Here is a 24920-nt window from a genome sequence, read left to right as displayed (position 1 = left end):
TTTGATAGTATTAAAAAAAAAAAACAAAAAAAACCCAGACAGGCAAAATCTATTGATTTAAAAGCTGCGCTCCTTGCAGACCACACTTGAAATACTATAGTAATAGTAATTACTGGTTGTATTTTTTTAAGCTCTTTTTTAATGTATTCAAGTATACAATAGAAGCTTTACTGTAGGTCAGGGAATATATCTAGCATTTGCACAGTAGATCTCTCTTGTTTTCCTCTGCTAAACCACCCCATCTGCAGTCAGGGCAAGTGGACAGATTGAGCACTGGAAGCAGAAATGCTCTTCAGAAAGGAGGAGAAGGAGTTTTCAGATGTTGCTCTTTTACTATGAACACATTTATTTTACATCCTCTCTTTAGTTACAGAAGAATGCTTATAGATATCATGCATTTATAAAGGCTGTAATACTGATGAATAAGAATAAATGCTTCAATTTACACCAAGAAACCAATTAAAAACTAAATGAAAACGAAGTTATAGGGTTTTTTTGTGAAACAAATACACCTTGTTCCCAAAGGGGAGTCTAAAAAGAATGTGTCTTCAAAAACAAGAATCAGTTTTGCATCCTTGTTTATCTTTTAGCATTAAGCTTTCATTCTTAATTTTATTTTTTTCAGCTTTTTTTTGGAGGGGGAGACATGGGATATTCTGTGGGTTGTAGTGAGAGTTTTTTTGGTGGGGGTTTTTTTGGTTGTTTTTGGTTTTTTAATGGACAAGCTGCAATTTTCTCATGATTCCAGGAGCTGGGGATTTAAAAAGTACCAGATACCACAAGACACAATAAAAAATTGTAAAAATTTCTGTCAAAAATGCTGAAAACAAGCGTAAGTTCAAAGCAGGAGTATTTAATATCTGTAGTGTTTTAAAAGTAAACTTTTTGAAAGGAATGAGCCTTGCAACTTGAATTCTGCAATGATGAACAAATCTACTACTTCATTTAATACACTAAAGGTCTTTTGGTGGGACGTACTTTGTTATTTTATGACTTGCTGATGGGTAAGGTGGAGGTCAAAGTTCAGAAGAGAGAGAAAACTCTCTTTGTCTTCTTATTCTGTTAACTTTACTGGAAAAGGGTCAGTGTAAAGGCCACCAGAACAGGTTATTTTGACTTAGTTATTTTTCTTTTGGTTTATCATTTTACATATGCTATGTCAGGATTGCATGTTGTGCTGGCCCCAGTCTTTTATCTGGGCTAATTCTGTTTTCAGAAGGTGGCCAAGTTTCACTGGGAATTCGTTATCAGTGCAGAAACGGTGAATTTCTATCATTGCACATCCAGTATGTTGCTGTCATCTCTCCTTTCTATTTCTGATTTTTTCTGGAATGCAAATAATATAAAGGAAGCAAGACTGTAAACATTTACTGACATAAGAGCTCTTTTGAACTGTAATAATTGTCATATGTAAAAGCCTGTAGTTTAAGCGGTGTTAATTACTTCTCGAGAGCAGTTGGCTCTGCAGTAATCACTACATGAGATCTGCTTTTAGTTACTGCTCTTCATGGTAGTTCGAGTATGTTCCCCTTTCCTTATTCTTACAGATATTTAAGCCTGACAGATGTATTTGCCTATAAAGAAATTTTTATCTATTCGATGGCTCTGTACAATTTAGTATAAAAGTAGTAACATCTTCCTTTTAGATACATGTTAATATAAAATTGAAGGTGACAAATGTGCAAGGATAATAACATTCAGTCCCATAACCCCTGCATCTCTGTTGTCATATGAGGTTATTGTGTATCTCAGGGTAGGAAACTGTGTGTGCCTTTGTACTTATGAGAACAAATTTATTGTGGATTTTCCTTCTGGGAATATATATATCCCTTGGAGGAAGCTTGGATATATTGGTTTGAGGGTTCTTATTTATATCAGATGTGGCTTTTTAATCTATCCCAATATAATTGTTGTGGTTAATTTTATCAAATTCTTTCAATAATGTTAATTCCACTATTTCCAATGCAAACTAATATACTGACTGGAAACTAGAGCTTACTTTTACAAGAGTTACAGAGGTTGCAGTTCCATTTTGTAAATCACCAGATAGTACATCAGCTTGTAAGAATGGCTGTATCCAGCAGACTTTAGGCTCATGTAGTTCTTTATGGGTCGCCTCTGACAGTGGTCAGTAGCAGAAACTTATGGGAGCAATAAAAACAAAAAACAGGGCTAGCGTAAAGTAGTTTTCCCATATTATATCTTTTTCACTTTCAGCTGTTGGTGGTTTTAGGGCTTTCAGACTTCGTATGTCATTCACATTATCTGCTTTAATTGCTCTTGATAGACTTTTCTAACATGAATTTGTTTAATCGGTTTTGGTCTCATTTGTATTTCTGGCATCCACAACATCCTGTGACCATAAGCTCCATAATTAAATTGTGTTGTATGAAAAAGTACTTCCCTTTGTTATAAAATTGCTCTCCAATAATTTAATTAGGTGCCCATTGCTTTTCTGTTGTAGGAAGCAGTAAATAACAGTGAATGATCATTTCCTTTCCATCCTTGCCTTCTTCCTACCATTCATGATTTTACAGATTTCTGTGACATCCTTCCCTCCTACCTGTCATTCCTTTTCCAAGCTCAAGAGTCCTACTACACTCAATGTCTCTTCCTGCAGAAGCAGTTTTATCTGTCTTTATGTCTTTTCTAGTTTTGCTACATCCATTTTTATAATGGGGCACGTGGAAGGGCATGCACTAGTCCTGTGATAGTTCAACTCTACATTAAAACAGTAGGCATAAAGATTTTTGTCTTGATCTTACTTCCTAACATACAACTTTTCAACTGCCAGTGTGTGCCAAGCTGCTCTTTTCAAAGAACTCGGTGACCTTGATCCTTCCAGAGTGGCAAAAGGTAATTAATTGCTTGCCATTGTATATGAGGATTTTAAGTAGCAGATCAGAACAGTAACAGTAAAGGAACTTTAAGAAATCAATAAAAACCAGGAGATTGACATCTGTGTGGTGAAGGAGACTGAAAAGTGAAGGCTGTGGATTAGAAAACCAACTCTTGACACCATGTGTGTCCTAATCCTGTAAGACCTATTTGCAGTCTTTTGTTTTTGCACAGCAACAAAGGTAAATATGAATCTAGAAAGGGAAATCTTCTCATCCTATGTAACTGTAGTTTTCCTGCTTCCCAAGACCACCTGCAGCCTTTTGGCATGTCCACAAATTTTAACATTTTCACCAAAGATTAGATACTATTTTCAGCTGGGCGAAGGACCATGCTGTTGCTTGTGCATCTCCTTTTGCTGTTTGTGACAACTTGTGATGACAATCAGCTGTGTCTTTTCCATAATGCTAATAGATCTCAATGGCTTGTGATACATCATATACTGGAGATCTTTTGTGTATTGTTTTACTGTGCTTTGGCATGTTTACATTCTTACCAAACAGGTGTTTGGTTTGAGAGAGATTCTAGCTCAGGTTTCACAATAAAGGAAACTTTTGTTGTTATGTTCTGGGAATATGCAGCTTTAAGGAGAGTTTGTCCTCAAGTTTTCAAAGTGAGTAGCTATTTTGCTAATAAACTTTGAATTGAAGGTGGTGCTAGTTGCAGGTGAAATTCTGTTGTGGTTCTGCAGAATTGTAAAATTAATCCCTCCCTTTTTCTCTCTCAAATGGTTGTCTGGCATAGGACTCCAGCTGTTGTGTGTTAGGTTTGTTTCTGACTACTGTTTGGTAAGTTAGACTTACCAGGATGATCGGTGACATGGTTATTTTTCTGAATTTTCTTCTAATTCTTGTTAGCGGTTATGTCAGAGATACCATTTCTGTCTGCTTAAATGCAGATTTCTGAATCTAGCTTCACTTATGTGTATAAATCCATCTCTGTGAAAAATACATACAAAATTTTAGTGCTGGACTGCCATGAAGTAGATTTGAGAATGAAAATAATATTTCTAGTGCTAGACGGATGCTTTCAAAGGTGATTACTATCTCTGAGTTTGCTTAATACCAAAAGATATCTGGGCAGGATGAGTAAAGATTTAATAGAAAGTTTATATCAATGTAGTGATGTGAAATACTTTCATAAGCTTCTGGTCTACGAGAGTCCCCTGTGCGCTATCAGCATGCTTTCTTCTCCCACAGTGGGGTGAGATACAACCAGCTCCCCTGATGCTTGTCTGCTGTCAGAAGCCCCTGTTCATAATGCCTTCCCATTGTAGATGCTATATGTTACATTTCATATATGGCTCGACACATTGTGCAGAAGACTTAGTTCAACTGAAGCAAGATTACTTTTGAAAAGGTTAAAGTTTTAGTGGTTGGTTTGTTGTTTTTTGTTGTTTTGTTTTTGTTTTTTTAAAGTCTCAAAGCTTGAAGGCTGGGAAGTGGAGCTGAGTTCACATCTTACAAGGCCTCAACACAGCCTCTAGTTGCCTGATGTGCCCAAGCTTCTCCCTTAACCGCTTTTTTTGCAGGCAAACTGTAGACCCTGAGGGCCAATGCATTGCTTCCTATGCTTGTGCACTATTTCATGCTTATGCGCCTCTAATGATAAAACAGTGGATTTTCACCATAATAACTTCTCCCTTCCCTTCAGTACTGTAGCAACGCGAAATTAATTTGGAGGTAGGAAAACATTAGGTCTTTGGCTTCTATGTTGGAGAAAAAAGGAGCCTTCAGTTTGTACTGTAATGCACATTTGACTACAGCTTTAAAGTGGCAAACTAATCCATTATATAGATTGTTAAAAGTAACATTCTGGCTTTTACTTACAGTACTAAACTGAATTGGGTAGGATGGGGTAGGAATTATTTTTTTGGCACATCAGGGAAAGCAGCCCTTAATGCGGGACAGAAGGGGACTCTTGCATGTGGACAAACTGGAGGACAGTGGCTGGTCTCTGTCTGTGTACCTTGATCTTGTGATTGGTGTTTGGATGCAGGGAGCCCACACAGATCCCAGGGAGTACACAGAGTCTGGGCATGACTCCAGGCAAGTTATTTAATGCATCTCAGACCTTCCCTCCTACCTTTGCCTGGCTTTGTTTAAAACAGGGCTTGTGCTCTCCTGCCTCATAAGGCTGGTGTGAAGATAAAGTTGTCGTTTTCATGGCATCATAGAGCATCTGCCGCACTGCGTGTGGTGCCATGCATCCGCATGGACCGAGGGATGAGCAGAGCTTATGTCTGAGATGGGAAATGGCTGTTCTTGCAGGTCTTGCTTTTTCTTGAAGCACAACATTTAATTTCAGAGAGTAACTCCGTTGTAATTCAATTTTATGTTCTGTTTTCACTGAATCATTAAATTCAGAAAAAGGTTTTTCTAATGCATTTGCACAGTGCTGTAAATGAAGCTGTCAAAGAAAAGTAGCTTTAGTCAAGCTACCATTTGAATTGTATGTCTGTGCCACTGGCCAACTTCACTGGCTTTTAATTAGCCAATCATATGCACAAAACCCACTAATGAGCATTTCTAGAAATTTCAGACTGTATCAATATATTTATGCAGTATGTTCTCCAGAGAAGTACAGTCCTTCCTTTCTCTACATTGTTCTCTCCTGAAGTCAGTAGGCTTCATCCTATTTTAGATGAAGAAAATATAATTTGCCTAGTACCTGACTTATTATGCAAATTTATTTTTTCTGCAATTCCTGTTCTAAAGGGAGAAAAAAATAGTGACTGCTAGTCAAATTCCTTTTTCCATGCTCTACCTTACTACTTACGTCATTCAGATTAAAGAGACATTCACTAATGTCACCAAATTTAAACTGTTGAGGCTTTTTCTATTCCTCAGTTGAAACAAATCTGATAAAAAGTGTTTTGAGTTGAAGCCTGTTGCCATTCTTTAGTACCAGGACTTGATGGCAAGTGTATCATAGTTAAGTAAGGGAATAAGATCTGGTCCATCTGTCTTTCATGGCATGTGTCAAGTTAAGTAGTACCATCTACTAGCAGAAGGTCTAAGGGAGATGGGACCCGCTTGTGTCTAGAGCCAGTCCCAGCAAAACAGAGAGTTACAAGTTGGGAGATACTGAACTCTGTAATGTTTGATGCTTGTAAAACATGGTTTTACTTGGAAATGAAGCAGTATGGTGCAGCAGTTACTGTGTGGAGAGTTGAGGCAGTTGAGGTGACTGTACTGCTGTATGCCATACATTGGTGCAGCATCTCCTCCCACTCTGCACGCATCTTGCATCTTGAAGTCAGAAGGATGTCTGTGTCTAACTGCTTTTTGTGTCGGTCTTTATAGAGTGAATCTTTATGTTTTGTGTGATTATTCCAGATAATATTTGTTCATTGCCCAAAATGAAATCGTTAATGGTCTCTTCTGTGGATGGTTTGATGCGAACACATTGATTCACTTTGAGGGGACAGGAGAACCAGGCTTTTTATTTTAGTAGAGAAATACATAAATTCAGAGCTGCTACCAAAGTGATTTTCCCCTGTTTTTCTGCTAAATGGTTCGCTGCTGTTGCTGAGACACATAAATTTTGTGGGGCTAAGGAAGGTTGGACTCAGCACATGTGCACATTGCTTTTCCTGGGTGTGCTGTGCAGTGTGTCTGCTGGTGCGACAGTGCATGTACAGGCTTTGCTGTGTGAGTCCAGCAGTCCCTTGGCTGAGATGGCTATTTAATTTTTCTTCTTCAGACCAGACAAAACCCCTCTTTTAAAACAATACAAAGTAGTTAAATAGGGTATGAACCCAGAACACAAGATCATATGCTGCAATCTTGCTCTCTGTGGGGAAAGGCATGGGAAGAAGAGATGCTATGCCAAAAAAAAAAAAATCAGAAAAGCAGATGCAGATTGCTGCCGGACTGTTTTAGCCCTTAAAGTTAAGTCACAAGATAACATTTAGTGATTTGCTAATGAGGAAGAAGATACTCCTCTGGATTAATTATTTGCTGCTCAGAGTCCTCCATGGTGAGGAGGTCCTTTGGGGCACCATCCCACAATGTGCGGTTACAGTGGATTTAGACCCAGGTTAGAGGTACACTCTTCTGTGTGTTGGACTATTACTATTTTTAAGTAAAAGCTTTTGCCATCTAGTGGAAAGAATAGAGAGCTAGCATTTCAAATAAGCAAGAAACCCACTAATACTGGTCATGTGCAAAATGTATTTATAAGCAGGGGTAACTCACTTGCTAGAACAGTAGCAAATCATTCTGACTCTGGAATTTAGTTGGTAGAAATCTTCCAAGGTAATGGTGCATTTTGTTCACATAGTATTTGAGGCTATGTCTCATTTAAGCACAAAGTTGGTGAAAAGGGCATTAGTTTTTATGCTGCTTTTGCTTGTTTGGGACTCCTTTTCGTTCCACCCTGGAGGGTACCTGCCTGTTCCTCCATGGATCTTGGGCTTGGCCAGTATGCTTTGAATGCCTCTGTGGCAGCTCACTCCACCAGTGGGATGGGGAAGAGAATCGGAAGGGCAAAAGTGAGAAAAACTCATGAGTCAAGATAAAGGCCGCTTAGTAAGCAAAGAAAAAATATAAAATATAAAAAGCAAATGATGCGAACACAATCACTGACCACCTCCTACCAGCAGACCAGTCTCTGGCTGGGGGCAGATTGAGAAACAGAGAAGGTCTTGGCCGTATGCAAGCACTGCCCAGCAATAGCTAAACCACTGGTGTTTTCAACACTTGTTTTGGTCACAAATGTAAAACACAGCACCTTACGGGCTGCCATGAAGAAAATTTAACTTCGTCCCAACCAGTCCCAGTACAGCCTTTCAATTGTCCAACTCTCCTAATGTTCATCAGCCCACTGATCAAGAGATGGAGATCTCATCACTCAGTAAAGTTCGTGCAAGAGCTGTAGGATGTGCCTCCAATACAGCACTTTCAGGTAGGGATTCATCAGCCTTTGCTTCAGCTGAGGTGGTCCTTCCTCTATGTCCACGGTTTCATGCTGCCACCACTGCTCCACCTAACCAAGCAGCCACCCTCCTCCAGCTGGATGGGTCTTCCCAGGGCCTGGCTTCTTCCTGGTCCACAGCTTCTGCCATGACAGCCCCCTTGACACAGCAGTTTAGGTCATCTCCAAGTCTTCCTTCCTTCCTTTGCTGGACTATGCTTGTTTCATAGCTGGATGTTTTTGGTTGGTGAACAGGCTAGTCCTCTTGTTCTCACCTATTTTTGGCCCATGTTCCAGGAGGGAACACGTGGACCTTTCCTCATGGTCCTCCTGCCATACTTTTCCCTACTGCTGCTGCTTTTAGTATCAACTCCTGTAAACGTAAGCTGTGCTGCTGGTTTCTCATGGCTTTACCTCTGGACGCTATGTTGTCCCTGAGCAGACACCTTGCAGAGCCCCCAAATTCTTGCACTTAAGGAGGACAAGTAGTACCATCCTGAGTACTTGTCCAGGACTGTCATCAACAGTTCTTCTGAACTTCTCTCCTGAAGTCACTTGCCCTTGGTTTTCTTTGGTTATTGTACTAATACTTCAGTCCTTATGTCAACACCTTGGGGTTTGGTGGTTGAAAGGGAAAAGAAGCTAGGACATCAAAACAAGTGGGTTTAGTGGTGTGGGGTTTTTTCATGAATGTTGACAAATCTGCTTTCATCTCTCTTCCTTAAGATTAGTCATCTCTGCTTGAACGCCTTGTATGCCTGTAGTACCTCATGATTTATACAGCAGAATGAAGATCATATCACGTGAAAAAAATAGTACAGGCCATTCATCCCAAGATTCCTTAGGATTTTTAAGCAGTCTTTTCTGATTATGGTTTATGTTGCGGTTGATTGAAACAGCAGTTCGTTTTGGCACAGGTTGTGTCTGGTTATGTGTATGCCTGTATATCCCACATTTCAGCATGTTTTCCTGGAACCTGTTTGAGAATCTTCCTCTCTCCAAACGCATGCAGCTGGTTCAGCGATTCGGCAAGGAGGACGACAGGGTTGTCATGACAACCAGTTGCGTGCTGTGAGAAGAGATGATGCCAAATGACCAGCTTCTGGCTGCTTATCACTCCTCATTGAGTAATGTTCCCCAAATTAGACAGGCTTGTCTGATTTATAATTACTCGTCCTAGTGGCTTGCATTTTTGCTGCATTTGTTTCTGAGATAGCATTCATGCTTCTTGCAATGATGCTTAGGTGAGACTACTTGCTGACCATCATTGTTGTGAATGATGAGAGTAGGTGGTACCGTTGATTATGCTGTAGTGCATGCGAAGTGAGGAGAAAATTTGTTTGGGTTGGGGGTTTTTTGGTTGGGTTTTTTTTTGTTTTGTTAAACCCAAGTGTCCTGGTTTTGGCTGGAATAAAGGTAATTTTTGTCTCGGTAGCTGGTATAGTGGTGTGTTTTGGATTTAGGATGAGAATAATGTTGGTAACACACTGATGTTTTAGTTGTTGCTACGCAGTCATTATACTAAGTCAAGGACTTTCCAGCTCCTCATACTGCTCTGCCAGCAGAGGCTGGGAGCGCACAAGAAACTGGGATGGGACAAAGCCAGGACAGCTGACCCAAATGAGCCAAAGGGATATTCCATACCATATTGCGTCATGCCCAGTATATAAACTGGGGGGATTTGGCTGGGGGACACCGTGGCTCAGGGATTGGCTGGGTATCAGTCAGCAGGTGATGAGCAATTGTGTTGTGCATCACTTGTTTTGTGTATTCTAATTCTATTATTATTTTTTTCCCTTCCTTTTTTGTCCTATTAAACTGTCTTTATATCAACCCATGAGTTTTACTTTTTGTTTTGTTTTGTTTTTTTTTTTCCTGATTCTCTCCCCTATCCCACTTGGGGGGACAGGGAGTGAGTGAGCAGCTGCGTGGTGCTTAGTTGCTGGCTGGGGTTAAACGATAGCACTAAGCAACTTAAACTTGCACCTTGAGCCCACTACAGGAAAGAAATGGGATAAAAATATTCAAGGCTTGTGTTCTTACTATTGTGCTGTTTAACGGAGAGTTCTCCTTTAATTTTATTTGCCTTCACTCATTAATACAACATGTCCTCCCCTCCCTTCCAATGCCTGTCTTGATCTTTAGTGTGCGTATGGGGTGGGGGAGGAATATGCTCCCTTTAGAATCAAATCCTGGATCTGCTGAAGTCATTGGCATCTTCTCAGGAAGACTAAGTTTCTGTGGCTTTCTTTTCCTTTGATTTTGCTTTTATTTAGGCCCAGAAGGCAGAAAGAAAACATTTTTATTTCAAGATTTTGGAAGTTCAGAAGAGGAAAAAATGCTTTCCCCCATCCCTTTCCTTTTTAATAAAACCTTTTGATCCTCCTGTCTTCCCAGTTCCTTTCTTGTGCTTCCCCTTGTGTGCCCAGAAGGATGGCATCTGTAACATGCAAGCAATACTGTGGGCCAGCTCTTTCATTATGCTTCATCCCAGCAATGAAGAAAGCCATCCGATTTGAAGCTAGTGGTTTCCCATTGCTGCCCAAACACTAGGACATGTTGTTGGATCCTGTCGCCATCAAATTCTTTGAAATTTTTGACATAGAAAACTTTGGTGCAGATCTCTTATTTACAAACAAGGTGCTTTTCAGCTTGAATTCCTTCATTTACATTGTGCACTGACTGCTAGAATGTGAGCAGTCGGAGGGACAGAGCTTGAGAAGTGGATTTATAGATTTAGTATTGGCCAGATTATTTTTCTAAATTTGGAAAACTCTGGGTGTGTTCCTGATTGGACCATCATGCTTCCAGCCTGGACACTGAATACTCCTTTTCAGTTAGCTTTTCACTGTGGAAATACACTTTTGAGATGGTGGTAGATTAAATCCTGTGTTTGGATGTGTCCTGGTTTCAGCCGGGATGGAGTTAACTGTCTTCCTAGTAGCTGGTACAGTGCTATGTTTTGAGTTCAGTATGTGAAGAATGTTGATAACACTGATGTTTTCAGTTGTTGCTCAGTAGTGTTTAGACTATAGTCAAGGATTTTCAGCTTCTCATGCCCAGCCAGGGCACCTGACCCAAACTGGCCAACGGTGTATTCCATACCATGTGACGTCCCATCTAGTTTAGGAACTGGGAAGGGGGGGGAGGCAGTTTTTTTTGGCCGCTCGGGGACTGGCTGGGTGTCGGTCGGCGGGTGGTGAGCAATTGCCCTGTGCATCATTTGTACATTTCAATCCTTTTATTACTTACTGTTGTCATTTTATTAGTGTTATCATTATCATTATTAGTTTCTTCATTTCTGTTCTATTAAACTGTTCTTATCTCAACCCAGGAGTTTTACTTCTTTTCCTGATTTTCTCCCCCATCCCACTGGATGGGGGGGAAGTGAGTGAGCGGCTGCGTGGTGCTTAGTTGCTGGCTGGGGTTAAACCACGACAGGATGGTATTGCTTTTCTTTGAAGGATCTTTACAGAAGAAATATTGTTACAAAACAGTCCTAAGAATTGAGATAACTAAGCTAGGAGTACCAAAAAAGTGAGATCTCTCATCTATCTCTGTACAGAATGAGTATTTTATTTCTTAACCTATTTAGGTAATGTACATCAAGTGCTTTCAAGCATTGTTGAGCCTTGCAGACAAGTGATCTCACTTGGTCATTCTGCTACCATGCAGTGAAAGTAGCCCTCCTTAGCTGGAAAGACTGAGTGAAAATCAGACGCTTCCATTAACTTCAGCAGAGCTGCATTTGCATTGGCCGGAGGCTGTGCATTTACATCTGCTGCTGCTTCCAGGTAGGCAAGATGAGGCCTGTATATGTCCCTTTAACAATGTAATGATATCTCTCATATTTCCCTGAATGTATTTTCTGTCTTACTATGACTCTACCTTGTTGCTTTCTCCCAATTTTCAAAAAAAGCGCTTCTAACCTGTGAAATAACACAGTTAAAATTGTCCTGTGACATCAGTGCTATTATTATACACCTCCCAGGTACAAAATTTCCAGGACTCTCATGGCTCTGTACAGCACTTACCATCTCTGTTTTGAAGTCACATATGCTGCCAACCTTGAGCCCTTTGGGACTGCGGTTCCTCTTAATCAAGAGTACTCTTCTTGGCCATAATTTAGTGCCCTAGCCATGCTGGTTGGTGGGGTTTGTTTTGACCTGAAGAACTGTGCATCCAAAATACATGTCTGTTTTTCCAAGTATAGGACTGTCGAGGTTTAACCCCAGCCAGCAACTAAGTACCATGCAGCTGCTCACTCACCTCCCACCCCCCCACAGTGGGATGGGGGAGAGAATCAGGAAAAAAAAAGAAAAAGTAGAACTCATGGGTTGAGATAAGAACAGTTTAATAGAACAGAAAAGAAGAAACTAATAATGATAATAATAACAATAATAAAATGACAGTAATAATAATAAAAGAATTGCAATATATAAGTGATGCACAATGCAATTGCTCACCAACTGCTGACCTATGCGCAGTTAGTCCCTGAGCGGCAATTCCTCCCAGCCCCACTCTTCCTGTGGTGGCCTGTATGGGCCAGTTCCAATACAAAATTTATTGCATTACACCTGTTGCCTTGCTGAAGAGTATTTCGTTCAGGAAGTAGGTCTGCTTGGCCCTTTGTGAACCAGGTTTGAGGCTCTGGTTCCCTCATGCAGAGCGGACCTAAGCAGAGAGACACTGACCTTTTGGTCTCCATCCCCAGCACCTTGCTTAACATCACCACCAAGTTCTCTTTGAAGTGGAGATAACACCTAGTTGCTGTTTTTATCCATTTTTGTTAGTTTATCTAAATGAAAGCAGAAAGCTTGTTTATTGCAGTCTATTTTAAATCATATTTTTCGCTCCCATACAGTTTCATTGCTGGTGCATTTTTCCTTGAGGTATCAATTATCAGCTTTTCTTTCTATCACATAATGTGATCTTCTTCCAGTCTGAAGTAATGTGTAAATACGTGAGTCATCCACTACCTTACCTTCAGAAGGGGAAGGAGCTAGATTATGTTTCTTCCAGATAAGAGTGTTAAGACTTGTTATTGAAATGATGTGGTATATTTCTAGTCTTTATCAAGAAGAGATTCTGATTAATTTAGCATAAGTGTAATGTCATACAGCCAGGTTTTAGTACTAGACTGGTGATAAACCAACTTATGACAATGGTGGGTGGAGTATTCGGTTTGTTTTATGCTGATAAATACAGATTTTGCTAAGGATGGTGGAGAAACCAGTTTTCTAGGTAACAGAATTTGGCCCATAGGAAATCAAGCATCTTACCAATATTCTTCCATTCTGCCTTTGTTATAACACCAAATCAGCCCTGATTAAACATTTTACTTAAGTGTTTTTCTTCAAAAAAAAAAAAAAAAGAGTAATTATTGTCTCAGAACTTTTAACACGACTTGCTGTTAAATTAGAATATATTGTGCTGTACCTTTGCATTCCTGCTCTTCAAGAAAGTGCCTCCAGAGCTCCTGCCATTCTCTTTCCTTCTGTATTTGTTTCTAAATGACTGCCTTTGGTCTTCAGTGAAAGGGATGTCTAGCTGTGCCTGCAGAAGAAAGCCTGAACTAGTTAAAAGCTGCTTCAGCTTCATGGTATTTAGTCTCTCTAATTATGAAATATCTACAAATTACATCAGCAGAGAATGGTGCCAACAGAGTTGGGAACAGCAGCTGGAATGCTGTGCTGCATTTAGATGCAGAGCGTACTACTTGCATCTGTTGTGATGCCACGATACAGCCTGTGCTTGGTGAGTGTTGACCTTGCCTTACACAGGATGCCTGTTATGGGGGAACAGTTTGTGGCATTACAAAATGATGGAAAAATAAATGGTCTCCATTTACTGCACAAGTTTGCTCTGAAAGATCCTGCTGAATGCTGTAGTTCTAATTTCTATTTAACTGAGCAAGGGCTGAAGAATAATTCATAATGGCAGCAATTTGGTTACTGTCTTTTCCCCTGAAATAGCAATAAAATAAGTGATAAAAGTACTAGTTTTGTCAAAGAGTGTGGTCACCAATCACACACGCTGTTCAGTGAATTATTTATAATGTTTATTACCATCTTTCTTCAGTAACACTGTTTCCTAGGCCTCAGATAGTAAAATAATTTTAACTTGAAATAAAAATGTGATTACTAAAATTTCTAATTATGTTAGCAAACTTAGTATCTGAACTATCACTACAGCATGGAATTTATCACTGCTCTATATAAGGTAATTGGCAGAAGCTGACATTTGGAGAAGGGAGTTACAAACAGCAGTATATTACATTATGTGGGCTTTATCCTATCTTCTTTATAATGCAAAATGTGTTCACAAAGCTCTTTTAGCCAGAATTAAAAGTTAAATGTCTGTGTTTATGGTTTTGTGGAGGTACATCTCTGTTGCTAGTTGTTTCAAAAGAGTGAATTAATAGTTTCATTTTGTGTAACAGACTTCATTTTTCCAGCATTTTTGAAGTTTTAACTGCTCTCCTCAGTTATGATGATACTGGGATGAAGGCTGTATTTGTTTTTTTCTATTACAGGCTCTGTATTTCAGCCATTTAGACAAAAATTAAGACATAAGCATTTACTTCTGAGTGAAACTTGACCAGACAATTTCAGCAAGTGGGAATCTCTTCAGGCAGTTTTACTCCTTTGTCCATTTATCAAAAATGGAAACATCTATTTATACCTTTTTTTAAAAAAACAGAATCTTTGGTACTTTTCTAAAGCCTTACTGGCTTTTTGTGAGTTTGCTCTTTATTTTGATTTTTAAAGAGAAATTACTAACATAAATTCCCCATTTGGTTTTGAAAGGGAATGGAAAGGCACTGCAGGTGCGCTGCCTTCCCCTTAGGTTCTCGCTTCTGATTACTTCATTTTTTTCATCATTTTCCCATTCTTCTAAAAATGTTCCTATCATCGCTGTGTGGCTGAGTTTGAAAAGATGAAATGGAGGCCACGTGGCGGGGTGCAGCAAGCAGATTCCTCCCTCTGAGTTCCGCAGAGACCAGTGCCAAAGGTTTTTGGGGAGCAGCCCTGTGCCCTGTAGTGTTGGACCCCGTAAGAAGGGACTATGGTGCCAACTCTACGCAAGCTTTAGGTAGAGGGAAAAGATCTGGTTTGCCAAGGGACTTGTCAGGTCCTGGTGCAGGAAGGTGGTGTAGGTAGGAAAGCCCAGTGAAGTCCACTCTGTTTTTCAGTTTTCATCAGATGAGGTTAGCTTCTTGTCTTAAATCCCATCTTTCATGTTTTTATGTAATCTTCTATTTTAGTCCTCAAAATATTCTACCACATCTCTTCTACTGTCATGGGTTTTTTGCCAGAATTGGCCCATGCTTCTTCCATAATAACATCCCCATGAATAGTCCCTTTGGGGATCTTCCCCCCGTATGGATAAGGCTTTAATTATCTGTCTTTAGCAAGACAAAACTCCAACTGAAAAATATCAGTCCTGTCTTTGCAACCTGTCCTTTCATGTGAATCTGCCTGCAGAAGACCAGCTGTGAACTTCTAGCTATGTTGACCTTTAAGCTGGCAGTGCTGCATTTCAGAAGGTGGGTGGTAACAGCTCACACTTATCTTAGGCAGATTTCCAGGTAGCGGCTTGCTAGTGAGGACTCACTGGCATGTCCATGCCAAGGTGGGGAGACCTGGGATGAGAGCTGGCCTGCCTCACTAGTGACGGCTCTCCCGCACCCCATGTTCGGAGAGGGACAGAAAGGGAGGTGAAGGATCAGCTGCAAGCTGACTGCCCAGTCTCCTGTGATGAAGGCTGATTTTGGACTTCATCTCCAGAGTGTATGTAGACAGTAGAGCCACCCTGTTCTGTAAGGTCTTTCTCCAGAAAGAGACAGCTTTCAAAGGTCTGCAGTGCTGTGTGAATCTGTATGACACCTGGGTAAAGATATACCTCATTCCTGTGCAGAGTTTTGGATCAGTTACATCTTAAAATAGTCTTTCTACTGATAAGAATTTGACTCTTTCTTGCTGTAGAAAGACAAGTTTTACAGATAATATGAATCCAAGTTTCTTAAAGAAACCCAGTGTCTACTTTCTCATACAGTTTAGCTACAGTGGCTCTTTTATTCTAGTTCAGTATTGTTTTTCTTACTCCTCTTGCTTTATGCATAGATGTCTTACAGTATAGCTTTTCAGGAGATCGTGGTTTACTGTAATATACATGGTAGGTAAACCAGCCCCAATACAAAAGGATACATTCTTTTTGTGAATCATGCTCTAAATTTCTGTAGTAAGCCATGCTTTCTGTATTATCACAGCAATAATACTTTCAAACCCAGAAGCTTTATGTTGTCTGGGTTCATTGACCTTTCATGAACATATCAGTAAAGAAGAGCATGGAAGAGGCCAGAAGATGCCAGGTAGAACTTTATCTCCTGGGGATAACTGGGAGTGAATCAGAGAAAAGTTCCTGATCACCATAAATCATCTGCCACTGAGGAAGCATGACGGACTTAGTCATCCACAGACTGGAAGGAACCATTTCCATGTAATGTTTTTACCTCTAAAACCTTGCAGACATAAGAGGAGTTCTCAGTTTCAGGTGAAGAAGTCTGATGTGTTCAGTTCTATTTCCTCTTGGGTTTTTTTCATGCAAGTTGTTTGATGCCACGTCAATAGAATTGGATTAATGTACAGAAACCTGCTGCTTTTCTTCCCCATGTTGTGGCGGTCACTTTTCTCTTCTACAAGAATATTGGGATTAAAAAGGCCTGAATGTAACAGCATGTATATATCAGTGCGGTGCCTCCATCTCCTTCTGGGCACCAAACACTGCCCTGATAAGGGACCATTCTTACACTGGCCTGTGCAACAAAAATTAGATGCTTTGACTCAATGTCATGCCATTGAACTGGGTCCTTCAAATTCATAGGAAAATTACTTTTCTACCTGTAATTCCGTATTCAAATAAAGAAAAGCCATTGGTGTCCTGTAGTAGGTCTCTGATGCCGCAAGCACATTCATCTGTCCTGTCAGATTTTGTATGTTGACTCTTACTTTTTTATCTTTCTTGTGCTGGTATCTCTTGGGATGGTTCATTACCTTTGGCTTGTACATCAAGTGCTTTCATCTGTTAGAACAGCCAGCAAACTAGGGAGGTTTCCCAGTTCATGCTAGTAGGAAATCGCAGCCTGTGAAAAGGTTATCCCTGCCTCAGGGTCAAACAGACAGGGAGATGCAGATCCTGAGGTGTGTTTGTAAATGGGCTGGGACACTCACATTTCATTTTTTGTTCCAGTAGGTTTGCATAGCTAACATAAGGAATGGTGTTTCAGTATGTACACATGCAATCTGACACTATCCATGTTTATCAGACCGGGCTGAGGTCAGTACCTCTGCGCAAGGAGTACCTGGACACCAGCAATGTGCATCTCATGCACAGACGTAAATCAGAGTTGTTTTGTGTGGAAAATGCTCCTCTTTGAAAGTCCTGAGGTGTATTAATTGAAAAACAATCTGAAATTTAATTCCTATTTTATCTCTGGGCATATGTGAACATATTTTGATGTATCTATTTTTGCTAATGGATAAGTTTTCAGAGTAAATTAATATTAACTTAGCTAGGTGATATTTTCTTCTCCCAGAGTGCTCCCAGCTGTTTTACGTGATTTCCTTCCAAGTATTCATTCACATACAAGATAATTTCTTCTCTTCTAAATAAATGTTGCGGAAATGTTGTTTTAAGGCTCTGGGTTAACGTTTTTCTTTCTGCTGTGAGTTTTGTCTGCTTTTACTTCAAAGTCCTTTCTGTTTAGGTCTTCCTAGTACTGCATGTCATTAACAATGCAACAATAAATAACAGTATGTTGGTTCCTCTGCATCTCTGGGTCTTCTGCATCTTTGGTTGATTGGTTTGAAATGAGTAATTTAATGCAGCCATAGCATAACACTTTGCTAACTGTATATTTGAATACATGCGTACACATACATATGTATGTATAGCAAGGACAGAAGCGGTGCCTATCTTAAAGTGAAGAGAATAACATTTCATGTCCTGGTAATGTTGAAGTATGGCTGTTTAACAATGTAAACTGTATGAACATGAACTGATTTGAAGCTTTGCCTCTCTGCATAATAAAGGCTTATTATTTTCCTGTTCTGGCATGCACTGAAAGGCCCAGTATGTAAGTTTTGTGAACACCATCATTATTGTGATATTTGGAGTTTTATGAACCAGTTATATAGACTTACCCATGTGTATCTGCACTTGCAGATGTTGTCATGTATACTTCAGTGCAATGTTTAGCTTTTTGCTCTTTGCATGTCACTTCTTGCATCATGTGGTCAAATCATTAGAAGTGTTTTGCTTTTATTTTCCTTTTATATGGTTGAGAAGAGTGCAGCTGAGTTGTTCAGTTGGAAAACAAAAATGGGCAAGGTTGAAGATGAATGGGCTTTAAAACATGTAAGACCTTGGAGTCAGCAACTACATACTTGAATGCAGAGGCTACAACGGGGACATTTAGAAGCGGGTGTTTATAATATTTGGGAATTTCTGGAACTGATTGTATGAATGTTGCTGATTTTCAGGTATTGGGCCATGGGTGAGGCTCATTATTGAATTTAAGTGTAATGATATTGTCTAGTTTTTCTTCTGCAGAATTTGGTCAGATTAGTCCTGAAGTGGTAAATCGGTAACTTAAGAACTCTTAAGTGGCTCAGGGGAAGAAACAGTCTGGTTTGTGCCATGGAGCTTAAGAGTTATTTCAAGTTATCATGCCATTTGTGTGTGTGTGTACGTACATAAATGTGGGTAGAAGAAATGAGAGAGATTCAGAAATAAGCAACCGTGATAAAACACCTAGTAAGAGGCTTGAGGATAGACTAACAAGAAACTTTTGATTCATAAAAGAGATTAAGAGCAGCAATATAACAACAGGTTATTCATCTGTTGTCCACTGAAGTGTTTGAGGTGTTTGAAGGATGTCTCTGAAGGTTGGAAACCAGTTGCTGAACTAGATGAGCTATGGCTCATTGGTATGGTGCTTCCTTTATTCTTTGGGGTTTTTTCTGACTAGCTCAGTTCACTGTGCTGGTGTCAACCTTCATCATCATGTCTGCTCAAGTGCTGGTGGAAACATCAGTCTAGGATGTTACTTGTTTCTCCCCACAGCTTGATGGTCCTTGGAGTAGACCATAGCAGCTGGTTAATAGCATGTACCATAATGACACCACCAAAGCAGTTTAGCTGGGAAGTTTGTAAGAGCAATGGCTCCCTTCCCAGCCTCTGGAAAGTATGTATCCAGCAGAATACAACTGCCCCTGCTGGAATACAGCTGGTTTGCACACAGGTGATGCTGCTGCCTTTCTAAAAAGCATGCTCTCCACTGGTGACGTCTCTTACATGCATCTATAATCGCAGGTAAATCTGGGAATGTCTCTAATTATGATATGACTTGCTGGTGCATTCTTAAGTAGGAGGTTTGTCAGTAGGGCCAGGATTTCATCTCTGTGTTGGCGCTATGGATGAGTTTTTGATTTTTATTTTTCTGCCCCATTATAAAAAGCAATTGAAAACTGTATGTTTGTTTGTGGCAATCAGGTTGTGTGTAAAATGGTTGTTCAGTTCTTTTGTTCTCATTGTTTTGAGCAAGCAGTCTTTTAGATGTTGTAAGTAAGCCCAATGCAGGTTGTTTGATTGGTGTTTTGATAAACTGACTTTAATTAGCAAAAATATGTGCTCCGCTACCATGCATTGAGAAGGGAAGGTACTGTGATGAAGAGGATAGAGTACACCACAAGTCCAAATATTTCTTTATATGCTGTGATTTAGTGTACTTGAAGCTAAACCTTATTAGAAGAGCTAGTTTATCTGATGGTATTAGACAGCTGTCATACTAGAACAGCTCTTTGTTAAGTAGTGTATTTTTTCCCTCTCTTTATAGGCCAAGTCAAACCAGGCTTTGTCACCTTACTTTGAGCCTCAATAATGCAGTAGGTTTTTCTGGTGTTCATTTACACAGGAACTGTACAACAGCAGTACCAGCTATGCATCACTTGCATCAGGGGCAGACTGTTTGTGTCTTAGTAACATCGATTCATTTCTTTTTTTTTTCCTTTTTTTTTTTCTTTTTTCTTTTTTTTTTTTTTGCTGTTCCCAGCAGATATATGGAGTGATCATTCATTTCAGACAGACCCAGACTTACCACCTGGCTGGAAAAAAATCAACGACATTGCTGGGGTCTACTACTGGCACATACCAACAGGAACAACTCAATGGCAGCGTCCCGTGTCCATCCCAACAGATCTCCAGGGCTCACGAAAAGGATCACTTGGTTCCATTACTCCATCTCCTACTCCAGAAACTGAGGTAACAGACTATGTCTTTTTGTGGGCTGCATACTGTAAAGAAAATGGAAATAACTTTTTGAACTTGCAGGTTTAACTATTAGCTAAACTGAGCTTTAGAATATGGAGCTTGATAATATCCCAAAGTATAGCTATTTGTTGATAATATGTCGTAAGTATCCGTTTTTCTATATCCATTTTCTAATAGCTGTGCCTCATGAAACATACTAAACTTTGGACGTGTAGGATGAAATCAGACATATCTCAGATAAATCAAACAGCCAGTGCCTGATTAATGTGAAACTACTGCAGTTCTGTAGCATGCGCTGAAGCGTTGCTGCATTATATGGATACAGGATACATAAAATTTTTGTACACTATAGCAGTCTTTTGGCTGGACTCTTTGTTTGCATCTTCTTTCTTTTTCACTCACTTGATAGCAGTATCACACAATGACATATAAGTCTTCATTTGAGACACTAGGTCCTTTACAGTGTAGTTTCTGTTGAATAAATATGAGGTATTTTTAAGTGTAAGTCTCTTAACATCCTGCCAGTAGAAAATACCTGCGCAAGTGGATCACTGTGTTGCAGTCAGTCTTTAACTAGAAACAAAAAGGTATGTACTCTCTCTTCCACATGTGCTAAAAGCAATATGTGATACTGCCTTTTAAAATAATCCTTTTGGGCACAATCCAGGGGGTGTCATGTAAGTAGAAAAATAAAATAAACTATCGGAAAGAAGAGTATGCTTCAAAAAATGCAATCACTTTGGTTTAGTATGCTGGGAAGATTTCTATGGAATGAAATACTAATATAAAATCAAATGGGTTTGAACTTAATTCTTTTTCTTACTAACTTTTTAGAAGAAGGTCCACAGTATTATGAAATCAAGGGAAGTCTTTGTACTAGCTTTGAGTTTTGGATCAGGCAATCCTTAGGTTTTATTTATTTAATTTTTTTAAAATTTATATTGATACGGCATTTCTTCTGTTCTTGATTTTGTTGATATATGCACCAAAATAACTTCAATGAAAGTTAAGAGGAGTTAAGGCCATTCAAGTATGTATTACCATCTTGACTCTGAAACTTTTATCCTGTGTAGGCTTAAACATGTACATTTTTGTTCGTTATTTTAGAAAGATTGCTCCCACATGTTCATAAATGCTACTCATAAGGTTTGCAAACTTGACCACAATGTTTCAGTTATGGTTTACATCAGTCAAGCTCCTGTGGAATGTACTGTGCAACAAGCATGCTGGAAGTTATTTCTGAGAGGGTTCATGGAGAATAAACAGCAATTTTTATCATTCAGGTAGAAAACAAGAAGAAAAAAAATCCAGAAATGCTGAATGTAAAGGGCTGCACATGCTTCCAGTATAAATTCCTGTCATATACACGTGAGGGATATAACTTCACCATTAAGTATTTTTCTTATTCTACAATATGGAGAACAGGGCTTTAATTAGTAAGTTATAGATGGCTTTCACAAAAACCCAGAAATCAGTATAGTTGGTAAATTGCAGAGGGAAAATGCATATATTAATTTCAAATATTTTTCTACCTCTGTTTAAAATGTCTTTGCAATGAAAATTTCAGACCTGCTGGTAATGTGGCAGGTACACTTTTAACCTTCCACAATTTTGTTTGCTTTAAATGAAGAATACTTTGTGATTATAAATAATGATCATTAATTCTCAGCAGCATCACGGAGAATACGAAATGCATGAATTATACCAACACAGATTTTAATACAGTGTAGATATATTAAATAAGACATTTGAGGAGTCATTCTAAAATGCCACGTATGTGAGTATGTAGTAGGCTCATCTAGGTTTTGATATGGCAGTAAAGAATTTGATCCAGCAAAGATTTATGCATATACAGTTCTGTGGCAGCATCAAGACCATATACTGCAGTGTAAAAGATGATACAGAAAATAAGCAAGTTTCCAAAATTTGTATTATTATGATTTTATATGGTTATTTTAATTGCAGGTAAAGACGAAGGCATTTGTCTCTTGAAGGTTTCTGCATTCATTGATAAGCATCTTACATACCATTATTGAAACAATACTGATTTTTTGACTCAGTGGTTGTTAAGATAGCATTGCAATACAGTACCAGCAGACTTGGAGTAATGGAGTTCAAAACGAGAGCGTGAATTGGGTTTGGGATTTTGTGCACTGCCAAATTCTGAAACTGCTACAAACAAGTGGCATAGCTGGAGCTATAATGAGAACTGTTAGGAAAAGTCTTGCATTTCTTGAAATCACAGATGTTGATCTTTATTAAGAGGGAACTGGAGGAAGAATCCTTTGGGATTCAGCTGGTTCTGAGCAGAACCCTGGTACAGAGCAGTAAGAAGGAAATAAACCATGGCGTGGGGTTAAGAGGTAGGGGTAGGTAATGAAATAATTTGTAATCTAGTGTCAGCTATCGTGAATCTTTCGTTTTTCATCTCTCAACAATCAATACTTGCCAACACTTAATCATCTCCAGGTCGCTTGCAGGTGATAGTGCTTTCAGTCCCTGTTCACTGCACTGCAGCCTACCCCAAGTGCTCCCCGTCTCCCTCCCTGTGAAGGATTAACCTGGGTGTCTGTGATATGGTCAATCTGACACTTTACAAAAGATGTGGAAGTTGATCTAGAGTGGGGGCTCCCAAATGCCTTTATCCTGGCGCTACCATTGGCAGCAGCAGTTGTGGTGGACAGCTTCCAGCTCCAAGTTGGACTACGTACAAGTTGTGTACTGCTGGTTCCCTCATTGCTGTTCGGAAGCCTGTGCTCCAAGATAATCTGGTTTGGGAGGGCTAGTTTAGCTCATTCCCACATGCTGGAATTTGTATTGCTTTCTTCTGAAAAAGTTGGGGGATATATAGGTTTTAGGCAGATGAAAGAGTATAATCTAGGATTGAAGACTGGCATGGGTAGTGTTTCATATCTGTCCCAATAGGCTTCCATGAGTCCATAAAATACTTTTATCTTTATCACATTTGTCTGTGAAGCATCATGTGCTAGTCTTGAGATGAGTTTATTTGGGCTCTTTCAGCTTTTGAGTTTGTCAAATAAACACAAACACCTTTTTCTTTTCCCAGAGTAATGCCTTTTTACCCTTTGTCTTGTTTCCTCTTTTTTTTTTTTTTTTTTAATTATTTTGTATCCCTGTCTCTTAAGTTATGTGATATACAGAGGCTTTGCTTCATTTGGTAGAATGTGGCTCACAGCTGAGGGCAGTCAACAAAGAACAGATCAAGTCAGCCATTTTTGTGTTGTAGCTTACTCTGGATATTTAGCATAAAGAAAAGCAGTTGCTTACTATTGTTGAACAGAGAATCAGAAAGAAATGGGTAGAGAGGAATGATGCTGTAACGCATACAAATGGCAACAAGGGGTTTGAAAAGGAAAAAATGCAAAAATGTCTTACTTTTGCATAGGCTGCAAGGCAATTTTTCTTCCACCAGATAATCAGTAAATTTCAATCCAAAGCAATTATAGGTTAAGCATTATGCGAAAATCCTGCAGATTTAACAAAAATGCTAATAAATGCTAAATATGAATAAACCAGAACATTCCTTCCATTCCTCCCCCCTCAAAAGCATGAAAATGTATTTTGGTTTTGCACAGCTGATTAAATTTGACTTAGTTTTAGATGGCTCTTTGCTCCTGTGTGTTGCCAAATTACTTCCTTTGTGAATCCTCGTCTTTTGTAATGTTCTCTTCCAAATTTTAGAGATTTTGCTGCCTCTTTCCCATTTCCTGTGCAGAGAAAAAAGCCCTAGGGTTTAATTTTCAGTAAGAGCTTCTTGGAGATCACAGCAGAATTTGGTGATGGTAGTTGTGTCTTCTTATAGCCTGACTCATCCCAGGCCTGGGTTACCTCTAAATTCTTCTGTAGGTAACATAACCACTAGCAGCTAATAATTAAAGAGGAGGGGCTTAGCAGGGAAAGCTAACAACTCAGTTAATTTGAAGGCATGTTAGGGAGGAGTTACTCCTAGGAGTTGTTTCTCACAAATAATTCCTGCAGTGGGGATGTACTGAGAACACTTCTGAGGTGAGAGGTCCACCCTGCAAATTAATGCATCGGGCCATATTAATAGGTACCACTTCATCTTGGAGCTGAGCTGGAAAACATGGGAGAGCTCATCTTAGAAGGGGCCACTAATTACAGGAATACTTGATTGGGTGAAGCTACAAAGAGGTGGCTCTGGGTCTCTCAGCAACCAAATCTGTCCCACCTTGCTCTTGTTCAGGACTGTGGGGTTTCTGTCCTTGCGGGGAAGAGGAGAGGGGCGACCCCAACATCAGCTGCTCCTCCCAGGCTGTACAGAGAAGAATGAATCTCAGGTTGCTGTAGTGCTAAATGCACTGCTACTTGCTTGATTGTACCAGTGAATGCCTCTGAAAATTTTTAGAAACTTGAATAGAAAATGAGAGGGTGGGTGGTTTGTTTGGGGTTTTTTGGGGTTTTGTTCTGTTTTTTAAAAACGATGCTAGACTTTACAAAACTACTTTTTCAGAAAGAAGTCTCTCTGCACTCCTTACTAATCCTCCTTTCCTTCACTGTCCTTTTCTTGTGCTTTCTCTCTAGAAATATTTGATTTTTACCTTCTATGTATCTTATCCTTGTATATATCATTGTGTTTCAGTATTTCTAGTTCCAATAGTGTTAGGGTCTTTTAATGAAAGTGCTAATCAAATGGAAATCCTAATGTTTCCCCTTAATTGCTGTTTATCAAAGGCTGTAGCAGCTGTGGCCAACATTCATATTCAGATTCATTTTGCTTGCTTTTAAGATCA

At 39.5% G+C, this 24920-nt stretch overlaps 1 protein-coding gene across 9 annotated transcripts in view; it reads left to right on the top strand.

Annotated features, from left to right (window-relative positions):
• The window catches only part of APBB2 (amyloid beta precursor protein binding family B member 2), a 208221-nt gene that overhangs the window by 115941 nt on the left and 67360 nt on the right, over positions 1–24920 (top strand). For 6 of the 9 annotated variants that reach the window (XM_075024851.1, XM_075024916.1, XM_075024888.1 and 3 more), the window contains one exon: positions 19931–20139. In XM_075024851.1, the coding sequence (XP_074880952.1) occupies positions 19931–20139 (209 nt within the window). The remainder of the gene's footprint in view (positions 1–19930; positions 20140–24920) is intronic. The other 3 variants (XM_075024926.1, XM_075024897.1, XM_075024878.1) reach the window with 1 other exon arrangement.

This window comes from Buteo buteo, chromosome 1 (assembly GCF_964188355.1).
Source record: "Buteo buteo chromosome 1, bButBut1.hap1.1, whole genome shotgun sequence".
Taxonomy (NCBI): domain Eukaryota; kingdom Metazoa; phylum Chordata; class Aves; order Accipitriformes; family Accipitridae; genus Buteo; species Buteo buteo.
This window is presented reverse-complemented; position numbering and strand designations above follow the sequence as displayed.